General features: G+C 34.0%; 2 protein-coding genes across 5 annotated transcripts; both read right to left on the bottom strand.

The window, feature by feature from the left end:
• Positions 1–1,956: 1,956 nt before the first annotated feature.
• LOC105348946 (leucine-rich repeat neuronal protein 1) lies at positions 1,957–14,557 on the bottom strand. Of its 4 annotated transcripts, XM_066081084.1 has the most exons (3): positions 14,539–14,557; positions 13,613–13,722; positions 1,957–4,821 (listed from the first exon to the last, which is right to left on the bottom strand). In XM_066081084.1, exon 3 carries the CDS (start codon positions 4,300–4,302, stop codon positions 2,149–2,151), a length of 2,154 nt encoding a protein of 717 aa, XP_065937156.1. In that variant the 5' UTR covers positions 4,303–4,821; positions 13,613–13,722; positions 14,539–14,557; the 3' UTR covers positions 1,957–2,148. The 4 variants fall into 4 exon arrangements, with proteins under 4 accessions (XP_065937156.1, XP_011456863.3, XP_011456864.3 ...); XM_011458561.4 differs by lacking the exon at positions 14,539–14,557 and having other exon boundaries at positions 13,613–13,906; XM_011458562.4 differs by lacking the exons at positions 13,613–13,722; positions 14,539–14,557 and adding an exon at positions 4,981–5,180.
• A 1,893-nt stretch (positions 14,558–16,450) lies between these two features.
• LOC105348947 (tumor suppressor candidate 2) lies at positions 16,451–18,775 on the bottom strand. The gene is made up of 3 exons (XM_011458564.4): positions 18,563–18,775; positions 18,296–18,404; positions 16,451–17,985 (listed from the first exon to the last, which is right to left on the bottom strand). The coding sequence occupies exons 1-3, from the start codon at positions 18,700–18,702 to the stop codon at positions 17,902–17,904; spliced, it is 333 nt and encodes a 110-aa protein (XP_011456866.2). The 5' UTR covers positions 18,703–18,775; the 3' UTR covers positions 16,451–17,901.
• Between the last annotated feature and the right edge of the window lie 49 nt (positions 18,776–18,824).

Genomic DNA, 18,824 nt, shown 5'->3' on the forward strand with positions numbered 1-18,824 from the left:
TCTCTCTCTCTCTCTCTCTCTCTCTCTCTGTGTATTATACTTACATTCAGTGTATATTTCCCCCTGTGTTTGCATTGGAAATTTGCGACATTCAATTTTCCATGAATACACTTTGCTAATTCATGCGCCATGAGCACAGATACAAACGTCTTCACGTTTAGTATATATATTTTTGTGACATCAAATAAAACTTTCAATCTTACATAACCAATTTGATAAGTACTTTTGCAAATCAATCATTAATATTTACATTCCACGTATATTTTGCATGTAAAGCTACAGTACTGCAGATATAGCACAATAACACAGACAGGGTACTAATAGGTTAAATCACGAGTTTTAATTGTGACGTCACAAACGTTTAACGTTGATAAATACGTCACAAGCGAAAATCAAAGATCACGCTTGTGGCTGTTACTGTAGCTCTTCCATTAATTTGAACTTACCCATAGGATAATACAGTATTTTTGAGGTATAATTCCCATTTGCGTACAAGACAAGAAGGTAAAAAATGTAAATATAAGCATTAAATCCTTATTTTTTGAAAGATATAGTCTCATAACTGCATCGGTGTGTGCAAACAAATTTTCATAACGCGCTAACGCGCGTTATTCAATTTGTATGCACACACCGTTGCAGTTATGAGACTATATCTTTCAAAAAATAAGGATTCAATACTTAAATATATATCTACTCCGTAATAAAAGATTTGTCCCCTTAAAGTTTCTGCCACAATATTTTTCGTCGCAGAAGCTAACTAAATACCATGTTAATGTGGCTGTTCCAGGTATCCATGACTAAGAGCGCAAATAATGGCTTTATAGCGGCGATACACAATATTTCATACAAATATACATCAATATAAGCATTGAATGCTTATTTTTGGATGTCGTCAGTTCTATAACACACCAAGCCGTGCAGACAAATTATCATACTGTGCTAATGCGCTTTATTCAATTTGTCTGCACCGCTTTATGTGTCATAGGACCGAAGACATCCAAAAATAAGCATTCAATGCTTAAATAATGATATTTTGACTTTGAACACCGTTTTATAACACACTTGGCTCTGTATTCCTTTTTTAGTATTTTTTTGCAAAAAGCAGCTTCCACTTAATCAAATACTTCTCTTTATATCATGGATATATCGGGATAAGATGTGATAAATGAATTCAGAAATGTGCACAGTCAAATCTTTACTATCTTGTTGTGAAATCGATTTCAGCCAAATCTCTTATGGGCTAGATATTTTATGCTTACACTAATTATACTTGATGCTATAATTCAGTGCAGTCTTTAAATAGCTGAATTTGATGTCTTTTCAGAAAATGTTCTTTTTTATGAACTGTTCCATGATCAAATTTTTAATTGTAAAACATATAATTTGAGAATTATGTTTTCCATTTTTGATACCGGTAATTCATAAAACTCACAAAATGCACCGTTTTACTCAATCTGTATCAATGAGATCCTATTCATTATATTGATTGAGCAGACCATAAACTCTGGTCCATTATTTACCCTGATTTAGGGTACCTTGTGCTCAATTTTTTCCGATATAAGGTTTTTTCTATAGAAATCTAAATCGTCTCTAGTTCTGCAATGCAGCAATATGCACTGCATTTTTAATATCAGTGTTCAGTGAAAAGAAGGAATGCGATGCATCAAAGGTTGTCTGCATTGAAAAGTTTGCATGCAATCCAACTCTCTTGAGGAAAAACAATCATATGCATTTGTGAGAGGAAGAGTTATTCATGGTGATTGAATTCAATGTCATAATATTCTGTTGTATCTCAAGAGGCTAGTCAGTCAGGAACAGAATAAACGTAAACAAACACAGCAAGAAAGGCAAAACAACTTAAAATGTACTCAGAATTGTATTTGCTCTCTCTCTCTCTCTCTCTCTCTCTCTCTCTCTCTCTCATATCAGTTTTTTGAAAAGATCTTTAAAAATTAGTTAATATGATTAAGGTTTATTTGTGAATCGGTAAAAATGCCCTAATATGTATTGTATACAGTTGAACACACTATTTATAATACTTTGACAACAGTCATTGTGAATGACAGTGTATGTAAATCGTTATTTTTGTACTTGTAAATTTAAAGACAAAAACTGTCCTAATTTTGATTCCATAGCACCTGTTGGAAGTCAGTCCTGAGACTGAATCAGCGATGTGCGTGAGGAGCATGCTGCCGGAGTTGTCTGCCCTTGGTACATTGATTCCAAGGGTATTACGTCTATAAGACTCTCTGTGTCTTTACTGTACAGCGGTTCCAGGTAGTCTTTTCGTTTTCCAACACGACGAACAACAAGGACACAACATCCCAGAATCAACAACATGAATATTGATGTCACAACGCCCACAATCATCTTGGAGTTAATGTGTGTGATCCCCGTTGTGCTCAGATCTTTGTCGCCTGTTGTAATGTTCGTGCAGTGAACAGTGTAAAGCTCTGTTTCAAACACGTACACAATACAGAACATGTAGGTGGTTAAAGGAGACAGATTGGTAAATGTGTAACGAAATTGTCGAAGTCGGCGGTCCAATGGAATGATTTGAAATTTTTCTGAATTGTCCAATGGCTTGTAATGGATCTCGTAACCAGTCATGGACCACTGGTTTCGAGTCCCATTCCATGAAATGGTAATGAAATTTCCAGCTACATATTCTGCTGAGATTCGAACCGGCTTATTATTGACAGTCACTATCGAGGATTCAGTGTCGAATCCTGACACACTCTGTGCTTCACAGGAGTACCTCCCTGTATCACTCTCATATAGATATCTCAGTATGAACCTCGAATTATTACGAATTTCATAACGACCTTTGCGTAAATTTTCCTTGTCTAATAACGTACCGTTTGGCAAGCGCCAAGTTATCTTCGGTGACGGTAAACCCATTGCGTAACACTCTAAATGCAGCTCCTCCCCGATACTCAGATTGTAACTTCTTCTGAACAGGGGGATAATTACAGGGGCACATGTAAAATTCAGAGCGGAAAGAGGCAGATCTCGCAGCAGAATGCCCTTTCTGTTTGGAGGGGAGCCACACTTCAACAAGGAGTCCCCGAAGAGAACAGATCTATAAGTTTTGTTTGATATTTCTCTCAGATTTTCCTGTTTCATCCACATTGCATTGCAGTCACATTCAAGCTCGTTATTGTACAAGTGCAGTGTTTTTAAAGCAGGCAGACTGTCTTTTAAGACGGAAGACACACTTTGAAGTTTGTTATTATGAAGGTATAAATTTTTTAAGTGTGAACAATTCACAAATGCGTTGGGATCAATATATACAAGTTCACTGTTATCGTGCAGTTGTAAAGTCACCAGATGCTTCAAATTCAAAAAAGACTCTTTTTCTATAACTTTTAGATGAGGCATATAACTCATTGTGAGCATACTTAAGTTCATAGAATGAAAGGCGAGTGTAGGAATACGTAGAACGGGGTTCTTGTCAAAATACAGGTACTGTAACAACGGAAGATTGTGTAGTTCTTGTGATGGAATGGTTTGAAGGAGGTTGTCAGTCAGATATAGAATCCGCAGGTGCGAAAGTCCATTAAATGCACCAGGCTCGATGTAAGAAATCCGGTTTTCATCAAGCTTCATGGTAAAAAGCCCGGAGAGCATTTCAAACACATTAGCTTTAAGTCGACCAATTAAATTGTTAGACAGAAAAAGCCAGCCCAGGCTTGGCATGCTGACAAACCACTGAGGCGACAAAAAATGCAAGCGGTTACCCTCCAGGTTCAGTTTTTTCAGATAATTTAATCCGCCAAAGGTATGGGGTTCGATTGAGTAGAGTTGGTTGTTGGAAAGATCGAGTACCTCTAGGTACAGCATACCACTGAAAGCACCGTTCTGTAGATAGGACAAACTGTTGTTTCTCATGATAAGCTGTCTCAGAGCTGTTAACTTGTGTATTTGTCTGTCCATCACCTTCAAATCATTGTAGGAGATGTCCAAGAATCTCAGATGCTTCAGCATTAGTCTCAGACTGAGACGAGTGAGACGGCAGTGGGATAGGTCCAAGATCTCAACATCTAGAGGAATGTTTTCAGGGAAAATGTTATTGAGGAATTGGACTCCAGTACACACAACAGTCTTGTTAAAAAGACTCCTGTATTTGGGGTAGTCCATGGCTCTACAGGTGCAGTTTTCTGGACACGCCTCCCCTGACCCCCAGCCAGAGTCTGTGGTATTTGTTGCATCGCTTCGCATGGAAATCATGTGTGAAAATAAAAAACTCATGACAAGAAAACTGAAAAATTGAACAGACAGGTCTGTGGTCGCTTTCAGCATGTCGCTATTTTAAACATGTTGTTGAAGTTTTCCATTTGGTAATTGTCTTCCAGTAGGGTCCTGACACATGGTGCTGGTTTATTTCACTGAAGGCAAAGTATTAGATCCCAGAACAAAAAAAATAATTGGAAGACAGTGATTAATTCTCAACATAACATGTCTGACAATGTCATCACTTCAAGCTTCTTGCCAAATCAAGATCACTATTTTCTTAAAATTGAAAATGAACAGAAGTCATTTTTTTTTTCACTGAAAAAAGTTTGGAAGTTTATGTAGAAACTTCTTGGGCATAAAAACAATCCACATGCTCCCTCACTAGAAATGTTGACAATCCGTCTGCTCGGAGAGATCCGCTCATTTCACATTAGACTCATTTGACTTGCAGACTCTCTTCACCAATTCTCAGCAGTGGTTTGATTTTTTTGTAGCCATGCGATTCTAATGTAATAAGATGTTCCTGAAGGCAGCATTCACAGGTCTCCAAGTGCTCACCAATTCCAACAGCTGGCTTCTACACATCTGAAATTTAAGAAAATACAAATATCATTAACTATATTTAAAAAAAAACCATCCACTTTAAATATAATAATATCTGAAACAAACACACACCCATAGGGAATCTTGAGCCTGCAGAATTAAAAGCACATTTTTGCGCAGAGAAATAAATGGTCTCCTTACACTGGTAATGTAATCCTGTTTTTCCCCATTATTGCTGTAAAGAATGAGAGGGGGGTAATTTAGAAGTCAGTCATAAAGGTTAAGAGTGGTGACTGGAGAATCAGTACTGAGTATTCACATCTGAGCCAAGGAGCCTAATGCTGGGCTATATAGGCTGGTCTGGTCCTCGTCCATACAATCAATACTTAGCATTGAGTTCTATTGCTCTCCAGAATGATAGAAAACTCTGTCAAATCTCCTTCAACGGGGTATAAAATTTCTCGACAACCTTCAGTAGAAAAACACTTTTTTTTATCTTTTTAATCTTCTTTATTTTAAGACAAAGAACAATATCTGTGAAAGGGAACGGTGGAAAATTCTGTTTGATCAAAATTTGCAGCTTTTAAACAAATGAAATTGTTATTGATGCTTTCTTCTTGGCACTGTGCAGCTTCCCTGTTGGTAGCGGAAATATTTGGGATTCTTCGTGCTTTCATTTGGACGGGTGTTTATTCATTTAAATCAAAAGTACACTTATGATAAACAATTTAAATCAAAAGTAGATTTCAAAGTGCACAGTGTTTTGCATTTCTAAGTTTTTGTAAAGATTTGAAAATAATTTATAATCTTCAGTTATAGAAAGTTGCTGATTTTTAAATGCATGGTTTATAGTCTAATATCCTATTGGTTTCTTCCCATTTCTTTTTATCTACCTCCCTATTGGTCCACTTAAGGAGGACTGGGTGGTCAGATCTACCTTAATTTTTAGACATGATTTGTTAAGCTATAAACTATCATTAATTTAAGAAAAAATCCATTTAAAATTTGATTATTTTTTATACCTTTATACAGAACTCTTCTTCTAAAGGAGATCAATAGAGTCTATAAATAGCCATGACTATCCAGCCCTCTTAAGGGTGCAAAACACAGTTTTATATTCAACGTCATAAGGACGTTTTTAGATGAGGGACAAGCAAAACTGACCCGTATGAAATTAAATTGCAAAAACATTTTACATACATATCTATATATCAATAGAAAGATAAAATTGTGAATTTTGTAAATATTTAAGAATGATGCACACATGTAACTTATTGCTAGAATTTATTTGCCATTCAAAACATGAGGAAAATAGGCAAAACAATGCCTCTAAATGCAGTACACCCATGCATTTTAGGCTCCCCCTAACAGCAGAAAGCAAATAAATCATCCATTTTAATTTCCATGCATTTTCAATAGCCTTAGGTATCATTTTATAGTATTTTCAGGGTACATTCACCAGCTTTTTAAAGAGCTACATTACCAGCTAAAAAAATCATGAAATTCTGCACGCGTAAAATCCGGATATTTTTGGAGGTACCTCCCTTTATTTTATAGTGTCAAAAAATTAATTTTAAAATTTTTCTACATACTTTTTTCATGTATTAGAAAGATAAACCTCTATATTATGCAACTGAGAATTTTAAAAATCAGTTTTCATGTAAACCGCATAAAAATAGCAGGAAAATCCCTACCCATCATGCTTTTCCCCAGAGAAAACCCCCCTGGATTTTATACGAAACCGTGTTTAGCTACCTTAATCAACTCAATTTTCAATTTGCTATTTCTTCATCTGCCCCCTTCTACCTACTTGATAACATCCCTTAATTCATTTATATTTGTCCACATCCCTAATAGTCTATGACATTTTCCTACTTTTGTTTACTCGTCTTCAACTGGATTTGTCTACCTGTCTCCTTTATCAACTTGTCTACTTTCCCAATATGTTTATTGGCTGGCCGCCATTTATGAGCTTGTTTACATCCATATCTGCCTATTAGTGTCTACTTGTTTACATCCTTATTTGTCTATTCATGTCTACTTGTTTATATCCTTATCTATTCATGTCTACTTGTTAGCAACATTATCTGTCTATTCAATTGTCTACTTGTTTACATCCTTATCTGTCTATTCATGTCTACTTGTTTACATCCTTATCTGTATATTTATGTCTACTTGTTTACATCCTTATCTGTCTATTCATATCTACTTGTTAACATCTTTATCTGTCTATTCATGTTTACTTTTTAACATCCTTTTTTGTCTATTCATGTCTACTTGTTGACATCCTTATCTGTCTATTCATGTCACTCTACTTGTTTACATTCTTATCTGTCTATTCATGTCGACTTGTTAACATCCTTATCTGTCTATTCATGTCTACTTGTTTACATCCATATCTGCCTATTTGTGTCTACTTGTAAACATCATTATCTGTCTATTCATGTCTACTTGTTAACATCCTTTTTGTTGTCTATTCATGTCTACTTGTTAACATCCTTTTTTGTCTATTCATGTCTACTTGTTAACATCCTTTTTTGTCTATTCATGTTAACTTGTTGACATCCTTATCTGTCTATCGATCTGCCTTCCTTTATGTCTATTAATTGTCCTCCTTACATTTTATTTGTCTACCTATGTATATATTTTCTCTTGTTTAAGCTTAAATTAGTTATTTTTCCTACGGCCTTGAAGTTTAATATCCATCTATATATACTGAGACTCTGTGCCTCATGCATTGTTGTAAACTAAGAGCACCTATTGCATTTTCAATGCAACAATTCTCTCAGCTCAGAGAAATTGTAAAACAGGTTGGTAATTGATATATGATACCATTAAAGACAATAAGTAAGAAGCAGTTTTTTTATTGCACAATTCACTTGTTCCGTAAATAACAGATTCCACCATCCCGCAGTTCTTTGCAAAGATACAAGCATGCAATTGATCTTAAAATGTTCTATGAAATGCATGCATTTTTATGACAAAATTCTGTATAACTGGGCAGCTACTGATTGTCCTATAGCTATATAAAAAGAGAAAATGCTTCAGAGAGACCTATTGTCATTTATAATGCTGTAGATACCACAAGGAAATCAATAAAGGATGTCTTTTGATTGCACGTCCAGATAGGTTTTTTCTTACAATTGATAATTCAGTTACTTAGGCTTCCTGATTTTTCTCACATAAGCAAACTCTGGAGCTGACAGCAAAGGCGGTAAATTTGCCAGTTGCAAAAGCTTCGCAGGAGCTGGGATCGTCAAGTTCTCTCTCTGTCACGCGACAGCACTGGTCAATATACCTCTGATGTTTGATGGAACGACTTTGTAATCAGATACAGAGCATGGTGTTTTTTATGAGGATTTTCTGGGGTTTATCAACACTAAGTGACATATTCAATTGATATCTAGATGTTTACAACACTAGTGCATAAAAACCAATAAGTATCCCTCTTCATCTGCATGACGGTTCTGTGGTATTGGTGTTTTCTCTCAAAAATCCATGTAATTATAAGAGTTTGGTGAATTAATTTTATCTTGCTATAACACACACCACCCTTAATAACTTGGGAGAATAGGGGCAATAAATGTTATCATTATTACTGATAGGAACAGTACTATGATTTAAGGATAGAAATATTAATTATTATATCCATTGATAGAAGAGAATGGACCAATAGTATTTACTATTAATTTCCATGAGCTACATTCATCTACAGCTCTGGGGCAAATTCTATAATATCTGATCAGTTCAACAACCATTAAATCTATCTGATCCAGATCTCAATTCTCTCCCAAAATTTTCTGCAATATTTCACCATAAATCAGAAGGGTTTATTTGCAGATTAGCTCAATTATCCAGGATTATCTGGATGTGTAGAACAAAGGCGGAGATGGTCAGTCCAGATTGTAAGTGATTGCCCTGATGGTAATGGGCTGGTCCAGGTCCATGAATAAACACCCATCAATTCGCCTTCGTTTTAGTCTCATTGATCGGCTGCTCATATGTTCTTGTATAACAAAGAAATGGGTGTGAAAATTGTTTTTATATTTTGTTCTATCTGTATGTATTAAAAAAACTTATTTACCAGACATAGATTAGATCTATTATATATTCAAAGACAAGTCTATGATAAATCATGTCTTTGTTTACTAAATATCAAATAGTAGTTATGGCAGCAAGGCCCGAAAACACACTAGAATCAAGATGTAAGAAAATCCTGAGAATGACCATTTTTTCAAAATATCTTTTTGACATTTTTTTTTGGGGGGGGGGGGGGAGTAATATTTCATGATAGGTAAATATATCTCTTTTAATGCTTCTTTAACTTATTTCAGCCATTTTCAAGTCCCTCTTTAAAAGGAATTTTCTATGGAGCTTTTGAAAGGGGAGATTACTCTCCAACAGTGGCCAATTTTATCGAGAACATGCATAATGGATTGAAGCATGCACCAAAGCGGCACATGTTTTATGTCAGTTGCGCATTCTGCAAAGATATGATATAATCTTTATTGAAGTGCCAACAGATGTAAGCCACAGCTCAATAGCTTGTGGGATTTTTAATGAACTAAATGAATAGCTGTTTTGTTGTTCGGAACATGAAGGGAGACTTGCTCTGTGATTATTTTTCTCAGTAACTTCAGTACAGTTCATTTATGATATATGTCAGTAAGAGGGATAAAAGTTGAATTCTCTAAATTAATGAATTATCTTTCAAAACCAGGGGATAAAACAATACTCTTTCAAACACAGATGCATGCATCGAAGTACAAACACACAAAAATCCTGAAAGGTTGCTTTTTGCTTACCATGCATGTTAATCAGTTTCAGGGTGTACAAACTTCAGTATATTTCATTTATGGTGTTTAAAAATGCAGGACAAAAGTTCAAACAATCAGATCAGATAAACATAGAAAAATATACCCCCCTCCCATCCCACAAAAAGGTTACCCGGTGAAAACTTTTGTTGGGAGTCATGTAACGATGTAAGGAATTAAGGCAATGGATGTACATCATGTCTTTCTCAATGAACTTTGAATTCTTTTCAATACAGAAACTTATCATTAGCTCTTTTAGGGCAAAAAATTGTCCAAGATTCTGAGAATGCCTGTGCTATGAACTTGGCACAAGGTCATTTGATGGAATTCAAGGTCACTTAACTATTCAATTGAATTTCAGTGTGAATTGGACATTGAGTTCTTTAAGAGGTCATTTTTAGTTTTAAAGATTCTAATAAACATCACTGGTTGTTATTTAATTGAACTGATACCCAGCTTTTGACACAAGTCATGCATTGATGTAAAGTCTGTAATACAAGGGAAACAATTAATGCAAAAAAAAGATAATGTTCAATAAGAATTAGATAAAATTTATCCATATGATATGTCAAAAGGGGTTTGGTCCTCCCCAAAACATTGTTACTTTAATAATCGATGATTATCTAATTCAGGAAACTTTGTTGTTAGGAATAGCAGGTTGACCTTGCGAAGGGAAATAATTACCTCTCATGTAATATTTACTACAGTTCCTGATCAACACATAGGATCAAGTATTAAATCATGCTGTAAAAATTCCTGCCTTACGCACTAGTAGTTTTGCACTTTTGATGTTGGAAGGTTGCGTAGTTCTGGTCGGGAGTCATTGTCGAGGAGTTAATGATGCGTTTATGTCAGTTTTCTGCTTCATCATAGAGAAAACATTCAACCATGCAACTCTACTTCAAAATATCATTGTATCTTCTGAATTTTTAATGTTTTGTTTTTCTTCCATGAGCTGTGCGCTCATTTAGTTTTCACTTTTGTAGATTGGTGATTGTTTCTTCGAAAGTTTTGGTATTTATTAAAATGCGTAATAAAATTTCTTACAAATTGTTAAGCTAGACTAATTCTGTAAATCTAGCGTGGGATGTTCTCTTTTATCAGAAATTTTACATTCATAAGGATTGAAGATTGTTAATTCTGCTAATAAATTAGACTTAGTTAAGTAAGAGGATAATTCCCGAAAATAACCGACTCCCTCTATGCACTGATAGATTTTAGCAATTAAATCAAACAGGCAGTTTTGTGCATCTTAATGGGTTATTTTGAGATATCTTGTTTATTTCTGAACAGCAGTCTTAATAATTCTCTTTTAGATCATTTACCTCTGTTATGAAATTGCCTCAAGTCTTTTAAGATTTATTCTTTTAATTAGTTATGTGTGTTAATAATTTGTTGCAGAAAATCAAAGCTGATATCAATGGAGTGCAGCTAGCATGCAGAAATACTGTGGTGGTTTGAGTCATTTTCTCTGGGCATTAGTTGCAGACATGAAATGATCATGCAGAAATCCCAATAATTTACAAGTATGAAAATCAATTTATCTGCCGAATGAAATCCTTTAACAAATAGTCTTGTTTGGTTCCTGGCAGTCAGTCTGGCTCTCCAATTAATTCCTTTTGTTAAAATGCTGGGTGTCCGGAATTCATGCATTTGTTAGCTTGAGATCCATAATGGAGAATAACTCACAATGATGCCCCATTAAATGACCAGTGCATTTTAATTAAGGACTAACCCCAGGGGCTGTTCATTTGTGGTCGGTGAAATTTATTTCCGTTTTTGGTTAATCATCACATTGAGTAGATTTATACACAGATTGCAAGCTGGGTAAATAAGATGGCTTGAAACACCCGTGAACACACCATGATGGTGTTTGAATTTGTCAGATAGCAATCAAAAATACAAAAAAGAAATCAATGAAAACCCACTTTTTATAATTACCAGCTATTATGCAACCAATGCTTTTAGCTACAAAAAAAATCCACTGGTCCAGATTTCATGCTATCTTGTCCTTTAAATTTTCCTGCTTTCCTACTGGGTAATCTATGGATAATCATTGAAGTAGAATAAACATCATTTAGATAATTAGGTCACATTGATATTGGGGACTTCTGCCCAATTACAGATGTTCTGCTTTGAAGTGCAGATCATTGGACAGTTTTACAACGTCATTTCTATGGTCTTTTAACGGTAATCTGACCTGGGTCCGTCCAATAAAGGTTCACTCAATCCCCCTGCTGAATATCGGACTGGTTTTTCCTAGCAATGGACAGCTGGAGCAAAGTTATATTGAGATTTAATTACAGCTATTAGCGATTTGATTACAAAAGCAAATATTTTTCTGATTGATTTTTTGCATTGATTTTACAATCGCTGTTATTGATATTGTGGGAAGCTTTTATTGTGAGAGAGTTTTGAAGGACACCTCCTGGGTTTCATCAGGTTGAAATCAAGATGACCCGGTTCGTAACTTAATACACATTATTACGGTTACGTAACAGAAGGACATAAAATGCACAGAATTATCCCATCAAAAGAAATTGGCCTATCTAGTATGCATAACCTAATCATAAATAAGAGTATAAAAGGTATAATTATTTTAATTATGATTATCGAAAGTGGGTTTATACTAGCAGTGTTATATGTAGTAATGTAATAATTAAGAAATGGGGGGGGGGGATCAACATCATTATAATATATCATTTAAGCTCATCTTACCAAAATCTATACTAGTATATATTGCATATACGTATACTTTGATTCATTTACTTTTCTGCCTCAAATACTCCTAGAACGCAATATCCTAGTCTGAAGAGTGTATAGACAATTCCAACATAAATCCGCAGGAGCTAGATAGATCCTCACATTGTTCGTAATTAAACTCTGTTCCTCGTGATCTGTTCATTTAGATTTGGAAGGTTAATTTAATTTAAACTTGTGTTCGCATTTTTTCCCCTTAAGTTTGTCCCATTTAATCAAATCTTTTCAGGCAAATGATTAAAATAACAGTCTAGTAAAAAAATTTTGATTTTCAGTATCAGACGAGGGGTCTATTCATTAAATTTTAATTAAGGTTGTGAGAATTAAATGATCTTTATAAAACTCTCTTAAGTAAATCCGTTAAACTTATTCAAAAAAATTTATCATGAAGCCATTTATAAACTATTATCCTTAGTTAAAATAGTCTATAAAAAAATTCAAATTATTTATTTATCAAGGTATGAAAAATGCAATGCAAACATTAAATCATAGTATTACATAGTATATTGTTTTTTTTAAAAAATGGCTATATCCTTTTTTATCATTTATTTTATTTATCCGTTTAGGTCCAAATCTGTTACAATGCTTTAATATAAGGTATCAGACTTGTGTTAGTAAATAGTACAATCAATACAGTGCTGAAAACAAATCGGGCAAAAATATTTTACGATACAAAAATGCAACACAGATGTTCATTAGTTTTGCTAGGTTTGTTTACAGTGCAATTACGATTCAAGTATTTCAGGAGGCTTGCACTGAAAACCATTACAAAACAATCAAATACAACCTATGCATGCATGCAACTTTGCATAATGGATGTTCAATTTGGATGGAAACTCTCATCGACATATTTTTTTTTATATTTTCTGACATTATTAAAAAAAGTGTCAGAATGTCCAGCACATATTTTGTAGATAGGCTAATTGAAAAGTTTATAAAGAACTCTTCATTTGAACACACATCTGATAGGTAATTATACACTAGTATGTATTTTAAATAATTATATTTTTTATATACTTATCTATCATTCTACCTGTTCAACTATAACATTATCAGTGGACTACAATTGACACACTGAAAATTGACCTACTTTCCTGATGATTTTTAAATTGACTTGTAAATGTTTCTTGTGACAAGAATTTTTCTGAACTTCATAAAAAAAATTCCTGGAGATGCATTATCATTTCATTCAAAGCTATTTAGAAGTATCAAATTTGATTGAGTTTGAATCAAAGAGTAAAGGAGAGAAGCAGTCTTACCTGTTGTGTGACAATTACGAGCTGTGAATTTCAGGTCCCCAAACACCTGACTCCAATCACACATCCCAGAAACGAGCAGGTAAAAAACACACGGCATCTGTAAATATGAACTGCAGAAACATTGTGGTTATGTTATGAGGAATTCTCGGGTTGCTAGCAGAGATAATGTTCATAAGAATCAATTTAACGGTATTCAGTTATCTCTAAACCCCGCACTACTCTGGAAGTTAAAACAATGCCAGAGCACGCAATAGCCCGCCCATCTGTGCTTCATGGTACCTGGAAAGAACTATTGATCTTAAGTGGGGGGAAAGATTTTGCAAATTTACACCCTTCACTCAAGTCCCCAAAAAATTAAAATCAAAGAGATCCTTAGATTGCAGATGTATAACAGGTGGATTTCTGCCTCAATATTGCAGATTTTCAATCCCCCCCCCCCCCCCCCTTTAGTGATTTCCACACTTTTGAGAATTTAACTTTTTGCCTCTTCATTCATCAATGTCATATACATGTAGTGTCAGATGCTGGTGAAAAACAGTTATCTGGGTTTAAATATGATTTTTAGAACATTGTTCAAGAATGTTGAATCCTAATCAGGTTTCAAGCCACCAGTTGCTCCCATCTGTCTGTCTGTCTGTCTGTCTGTGTTATATGAACCCCTTTGTCATTACAATTATAAGATTCTCTACATCCCAGCTCCTGTAGACTACCAGTACTCCTAAGATTTCAAGGTCCCATCCCTGGAAAACTCATCACCTTCTCATGCTAAGTGGTTGAAGGGAAACAATATGAACCTCCGCAGATTGATTCATCATTTGGCAGATGGATACGATCAAGCCCCCACTGTTCTACCCCCCACCCACCCCCAAATCAGGCCCAGAAAGTGTTGAAAGCAAAGGATTTCAAACAATACTTCAAAGGACTACCTTTAAGCCAGCGGTTGTTTTGTTTGGCACCTCTTGCATATTTACACCCAGATCACTAGAAATTAGTTAATTCAATACAAGAATGATGAAGCCTGTACTTTCCTCCCATTGCACCAAGCTCTGTGTCGATGATTCACTCAACACTGCCATCACATCATTGTGGTTAAGTTTTAGATAACTCAGATATTCATAGCTTAATTATCTGGAGATTCCTGATGATTTTCACCTGATTAAACAATGGCTAAGTTTTTTTGCTGTCATTTTGTTGTTGATCTTCCCAGTTGCCTTTAGTTAATAGTGATATCAATTAAATTGTCAGTAAAATTAATACTGTACTATCATTTTACAACCATATCAATAGTATATATTTCCTTTGTTCTTGAAAATTGTCCCCTTCAGTTATAATTGAATTTATATGTTGGATAGTCTCCCTTACATTTCCTGGCTGTTCTTTTTAACTGTCAGGCAAACATTTAAGAATGTTAAATAACTCCTAGTCGTCTACTCATATTGTTATTGTTATCCTGACACGCTTAATTTACATATGCAGATCTGTGAACATAAGTCATTCAATACCGAGTCTTAAATGTATATATTTCTTATAAAATATTCTAGAGTAATTATGATATACATCTATTAATATGATAATAATTAGCAAGCCAATTTAGTTACTTATTACAGTTTATTTCACTATTACTAATAATGCCAGGATTAAACCCTTGCCAAAAATTCCTTTTCTAAATCGTTGATTACTGATACTTTTCCTTCCTTTGGATCAATTAGCCCCGTGTGTTTCCCTCAAAAGCCTCATTCAAGTCCATCTCAGAAAGTAATGTACAATGTCCTACATACTTCAAAAATATTGCAATAATATATAATTATGATTTTTTTTTTACATAAGAGAGGGGATAAATACCGGGTTATCAGCTGATCCAAGTTCAAATCAATATCAGCAATGGGGTCAATTGTAATTCTGTTAAATCGGTAATAGATGATGGTTTTTGTCTTGTTTGCGAGGTCTTTTTTAAGCCATTAATTATAGAATTAATTGATCTGCATAAAGATGCCGTTTGATTGATTTTTGTCGGATTCATGTTTACATTTTTAGCACTTCAGAACACAAGTAGAATTGAGCTAATAGCCATATAGCGCTCGGCGTACACTTATCTTGGGGAGAACAAACTTGTTGTGCAACCAGGCTGTTGTCCTGATAACACTGTGTTCACTTTGTGTATTGATTCTCTATAATTCATAAAACAGATATCTATACTTATTACAGTGAAAGTGAATGGCAAGCTGGATTAAATGTTTTATTTATTCAAAAAATCTTTAAAGGAAGGTCTTTAAGTTAAAATTTAAAGCCAACTAGATCTTTGATTAATGTTAACTTTTCTACTTGTTATTCATTGAAAAAATGCAATATAAAAAAGCTTGTTTGCCATGATCTCCTTGGAAAACTCCAAGATGACTCTAAATGGGGGTGGTCATCAACTGTTTAAAGAATACAGGTTTAACCATCTGGACTTATCTATTCAAAAGTCTTACATGTACATATTATACATCTCTCAAACTTCATATTTGTATTTCTCAATATAAACTCTGCTGGACAAACATTGTTAAATTCCTTAATAACATTTTTGAATTTCTTTTGGTTTTAATTCATTTTGTAACATAGATATTCTTAACATTGCTTCATTATTTGTTAAAGCTAAGAGAGAGAGAGAGAGAGAGAGAGAGAGAGAGAGAGAGAGAGAGATTCTAAAGGGGAATAACTCTGAAAAGTCAATTGATATTCATTGTCAGCAGCCACTTTGTTTTATTTTTTAATTCCAAATAATTGTATACACTTTGTTTCTAATAAAATTAAAGTTGTTTATCCTTAAATTTTCTAAAGTAGTTGTCAAATAGTATATACAGTGTATATTTTATTGCCGTATACAGAAAAAAGACTTCAAAGTCTAATGCTTTCAATTTTTTGTTTTGTTAATCAGTACTGGAGTGTAGCTTTTTTACTTAAATAGTTAACATAAATGTCACACATTAGGATAAGAAAAAATTATAAAATACTGACCATAAATTCTGTATTTAAGATAAAGATGTACCATAGCCATTTTTCGTGGGTAATGTACACGTACATATTAAAACAAGATACAACAGGAAAAGTACTGGAACTTAGTACACTAGTGACCAGTGCCTTACAAAGATAATTGTACAGAAGTGACCAAAAAAAATTGTCTTAAAATCGATTAAATTGTAACATCAATAATTACAGACTCTTTCACTTTCTACATTTTCATTTGACAGCCTTTTCAACCCAATGCAATCACTCCATAATAAATTCTTAACACATTTTTGCAAATAGAAATCAGCCTCTTATACAAAGGTTATAGATTCAGGTTCTGTATATTCCTTATTTTACGCGAGTACATAATTCCGCAATTCAACGGTTTCATTAAATCGCGAATGCAGAATTTTTCTCAGAATTTCTTTTAGTTAAATCAAGATTTTAGAATCCGCGAGATGAAGGTTCTCACTATTTTACTCGAATATTAATTCCTTGCTTTTAATTATAAATTTACAGTATATTTAAAGATTGACATCCTTGTTATGCACTATAGATGAAGCAACAACCACAAGAACAAAGATTCTTTAGACTTAGATCTAGAAGCTTCATAGTATAACACTTGATTGTGATATTAACATTTATATAGAAATATCCAGCAGATCAAATTTCATTTTACTTTATATTACAGTTGTAAATCTACCTAACACCCTTTATCTTAATCTGTATAGGAATTTGCAAATCCAAGCGAATGTGTTGTTGAAACAAAATGTACAATGAATAAACATTCTTTTTATGTACCAGTACACACTTTCACACGTCAAAAAAAAACTATAACATTCATACTACTGCATGTAATATAAAATAAATATATACATGTATTACAGACATACAGATAACGGTATGTGATCATGCACAAACATACCAAGTTATTTCACAAATCACAACTTGTCAACTTTGTAGGTACTTGATGTATTATATACATACTGTATGTACATTGAATACCTGAAAACATTTTGTACTCGCACATATTTATACACATTTTACACTGACACCTTTCTCTTTGGCAATCTCAACTAACTACAGTACATCACTAACTTTTCTTCCATGACAAGCTACTACATTTACTGCAGTTTATACAGAATGTACAATGCAATAAATATTTAATGTACACTGCTGTAAATATTTGATTTAAAAGTAGAACACAGCTATTAAGCAACTTCTCACAACAGAAGGAAATAAGTCAATATCTTCACATTAATGATGAAGTCTTTAAATTTTCACATGTTTCAGAAGCGGTACTACCCTGGACCTGAATAAGGTGCCTCACATATAACAACAGGGAAATCCACATGGAGCCTTGGAATGCGAAGTTTAACCTCTCCCTGGAGAAAAAAAAAACAACAATAACAAAATTAACAAAAGACAGAGTAACTGAACGAAGAAACTATAAAAACACAAATGAACAGATAAATTGAAACATTTTGTTTGTTTGAATACAGTGGATAAACAATAGCAGTTGGGAGTCCAAATCCCCGTTTCTTTATGCATGTACCTTTGCAATGTAATCTCCGATCAGAAGGTTTTTTAATTGGTCTTGCGTATGATATAGATATATGTAAATTTGACTGTATGACATCAAAGTTAAATTGCTTATAAATATTTCTGTAATTAATTAAAATAGGTAGAACTGACCTCTGGTGTCAGATTTCGCCAGTGTTGTTCCATTATAGAATGGCCACCTATATCTCTTTCTTCATAGAATTCATGGGCAAGGTCTCCATCTTCATCATAAAACCTTGATCTGCAGAAAATAATTGTAAATAAACGATATTAGAATACAAGTAACTATATTATTTCAAATAAAATAACAATCTTTTAAATAAGCAAACAATTTTGTGCCTGTATATGCAATCTGGTCAAAAAATGATATAAAGATAAATTATGTGAATTCCAAGGTACCCTTTCTTAGTGTATATAAATGGCGTTATCGCTAATGCTGATGAGTGGTGTGCTCCATCCTTGTCATCACCCGTTGCACCAAACATTGATGATACTGACTGTGACACTTTTCGTGCCATGGATGATGTTTTCTGTCCCATTTTGTTGCATTTTAGGACCAAGAACTTATAACATGACTTTGATCACCATTTTACCGGAAATGATGTTATTCACACTAAAAAGAGAATGGTATCAATTTTCATTCCGGAAAGGTTCGTGTTTT

Source organism: Magallana gigas, chromosome 4, assembly GCF_963853765.1.
Source record: "Magallana gigas chromosome 4, xbMagGiga1.1, whole genome shotgun sequence".
In the NCBI taxonomy this organism is placed as follows: Eukaryota; Metazoa; Mollusca; class Bivalvia; order Ostreida; family Ostreidae; genus Magallana; species Magallana gigas.

Bases quoted from the DNA above. Each gene is read 5' to 3' on its own strand.
- LOC105348946 (XM_066081084.1), bottom strand. From the start codon at position 4,302: ATGCTGAAAGCGACCACAGACCTGTCTGTTCAATTTTTCAGTTTTCTT.
- LOC105348947 (XM_011458564.4), bottom strand. From the start codon at position 18,702: ATGGGACAGAAAACATCATCCATGGCACGAAAAGTGTCACAGTCAGTA. The intron at 18,405-18,562 runs GTACCTTGGAAT...TATTTTCTGCAG, and splicing joins TTTATATACACTAAGAAAGG to ATCAAGGTTTTATGATGAAG. The intron at 17,986-18,295 runs GTCAGTTCTACC...TTTTTTCTCCAG, and splicing joins GGCGAAATCTGACACCAGAG to GGAGAGGTTAAACTTCGCAT.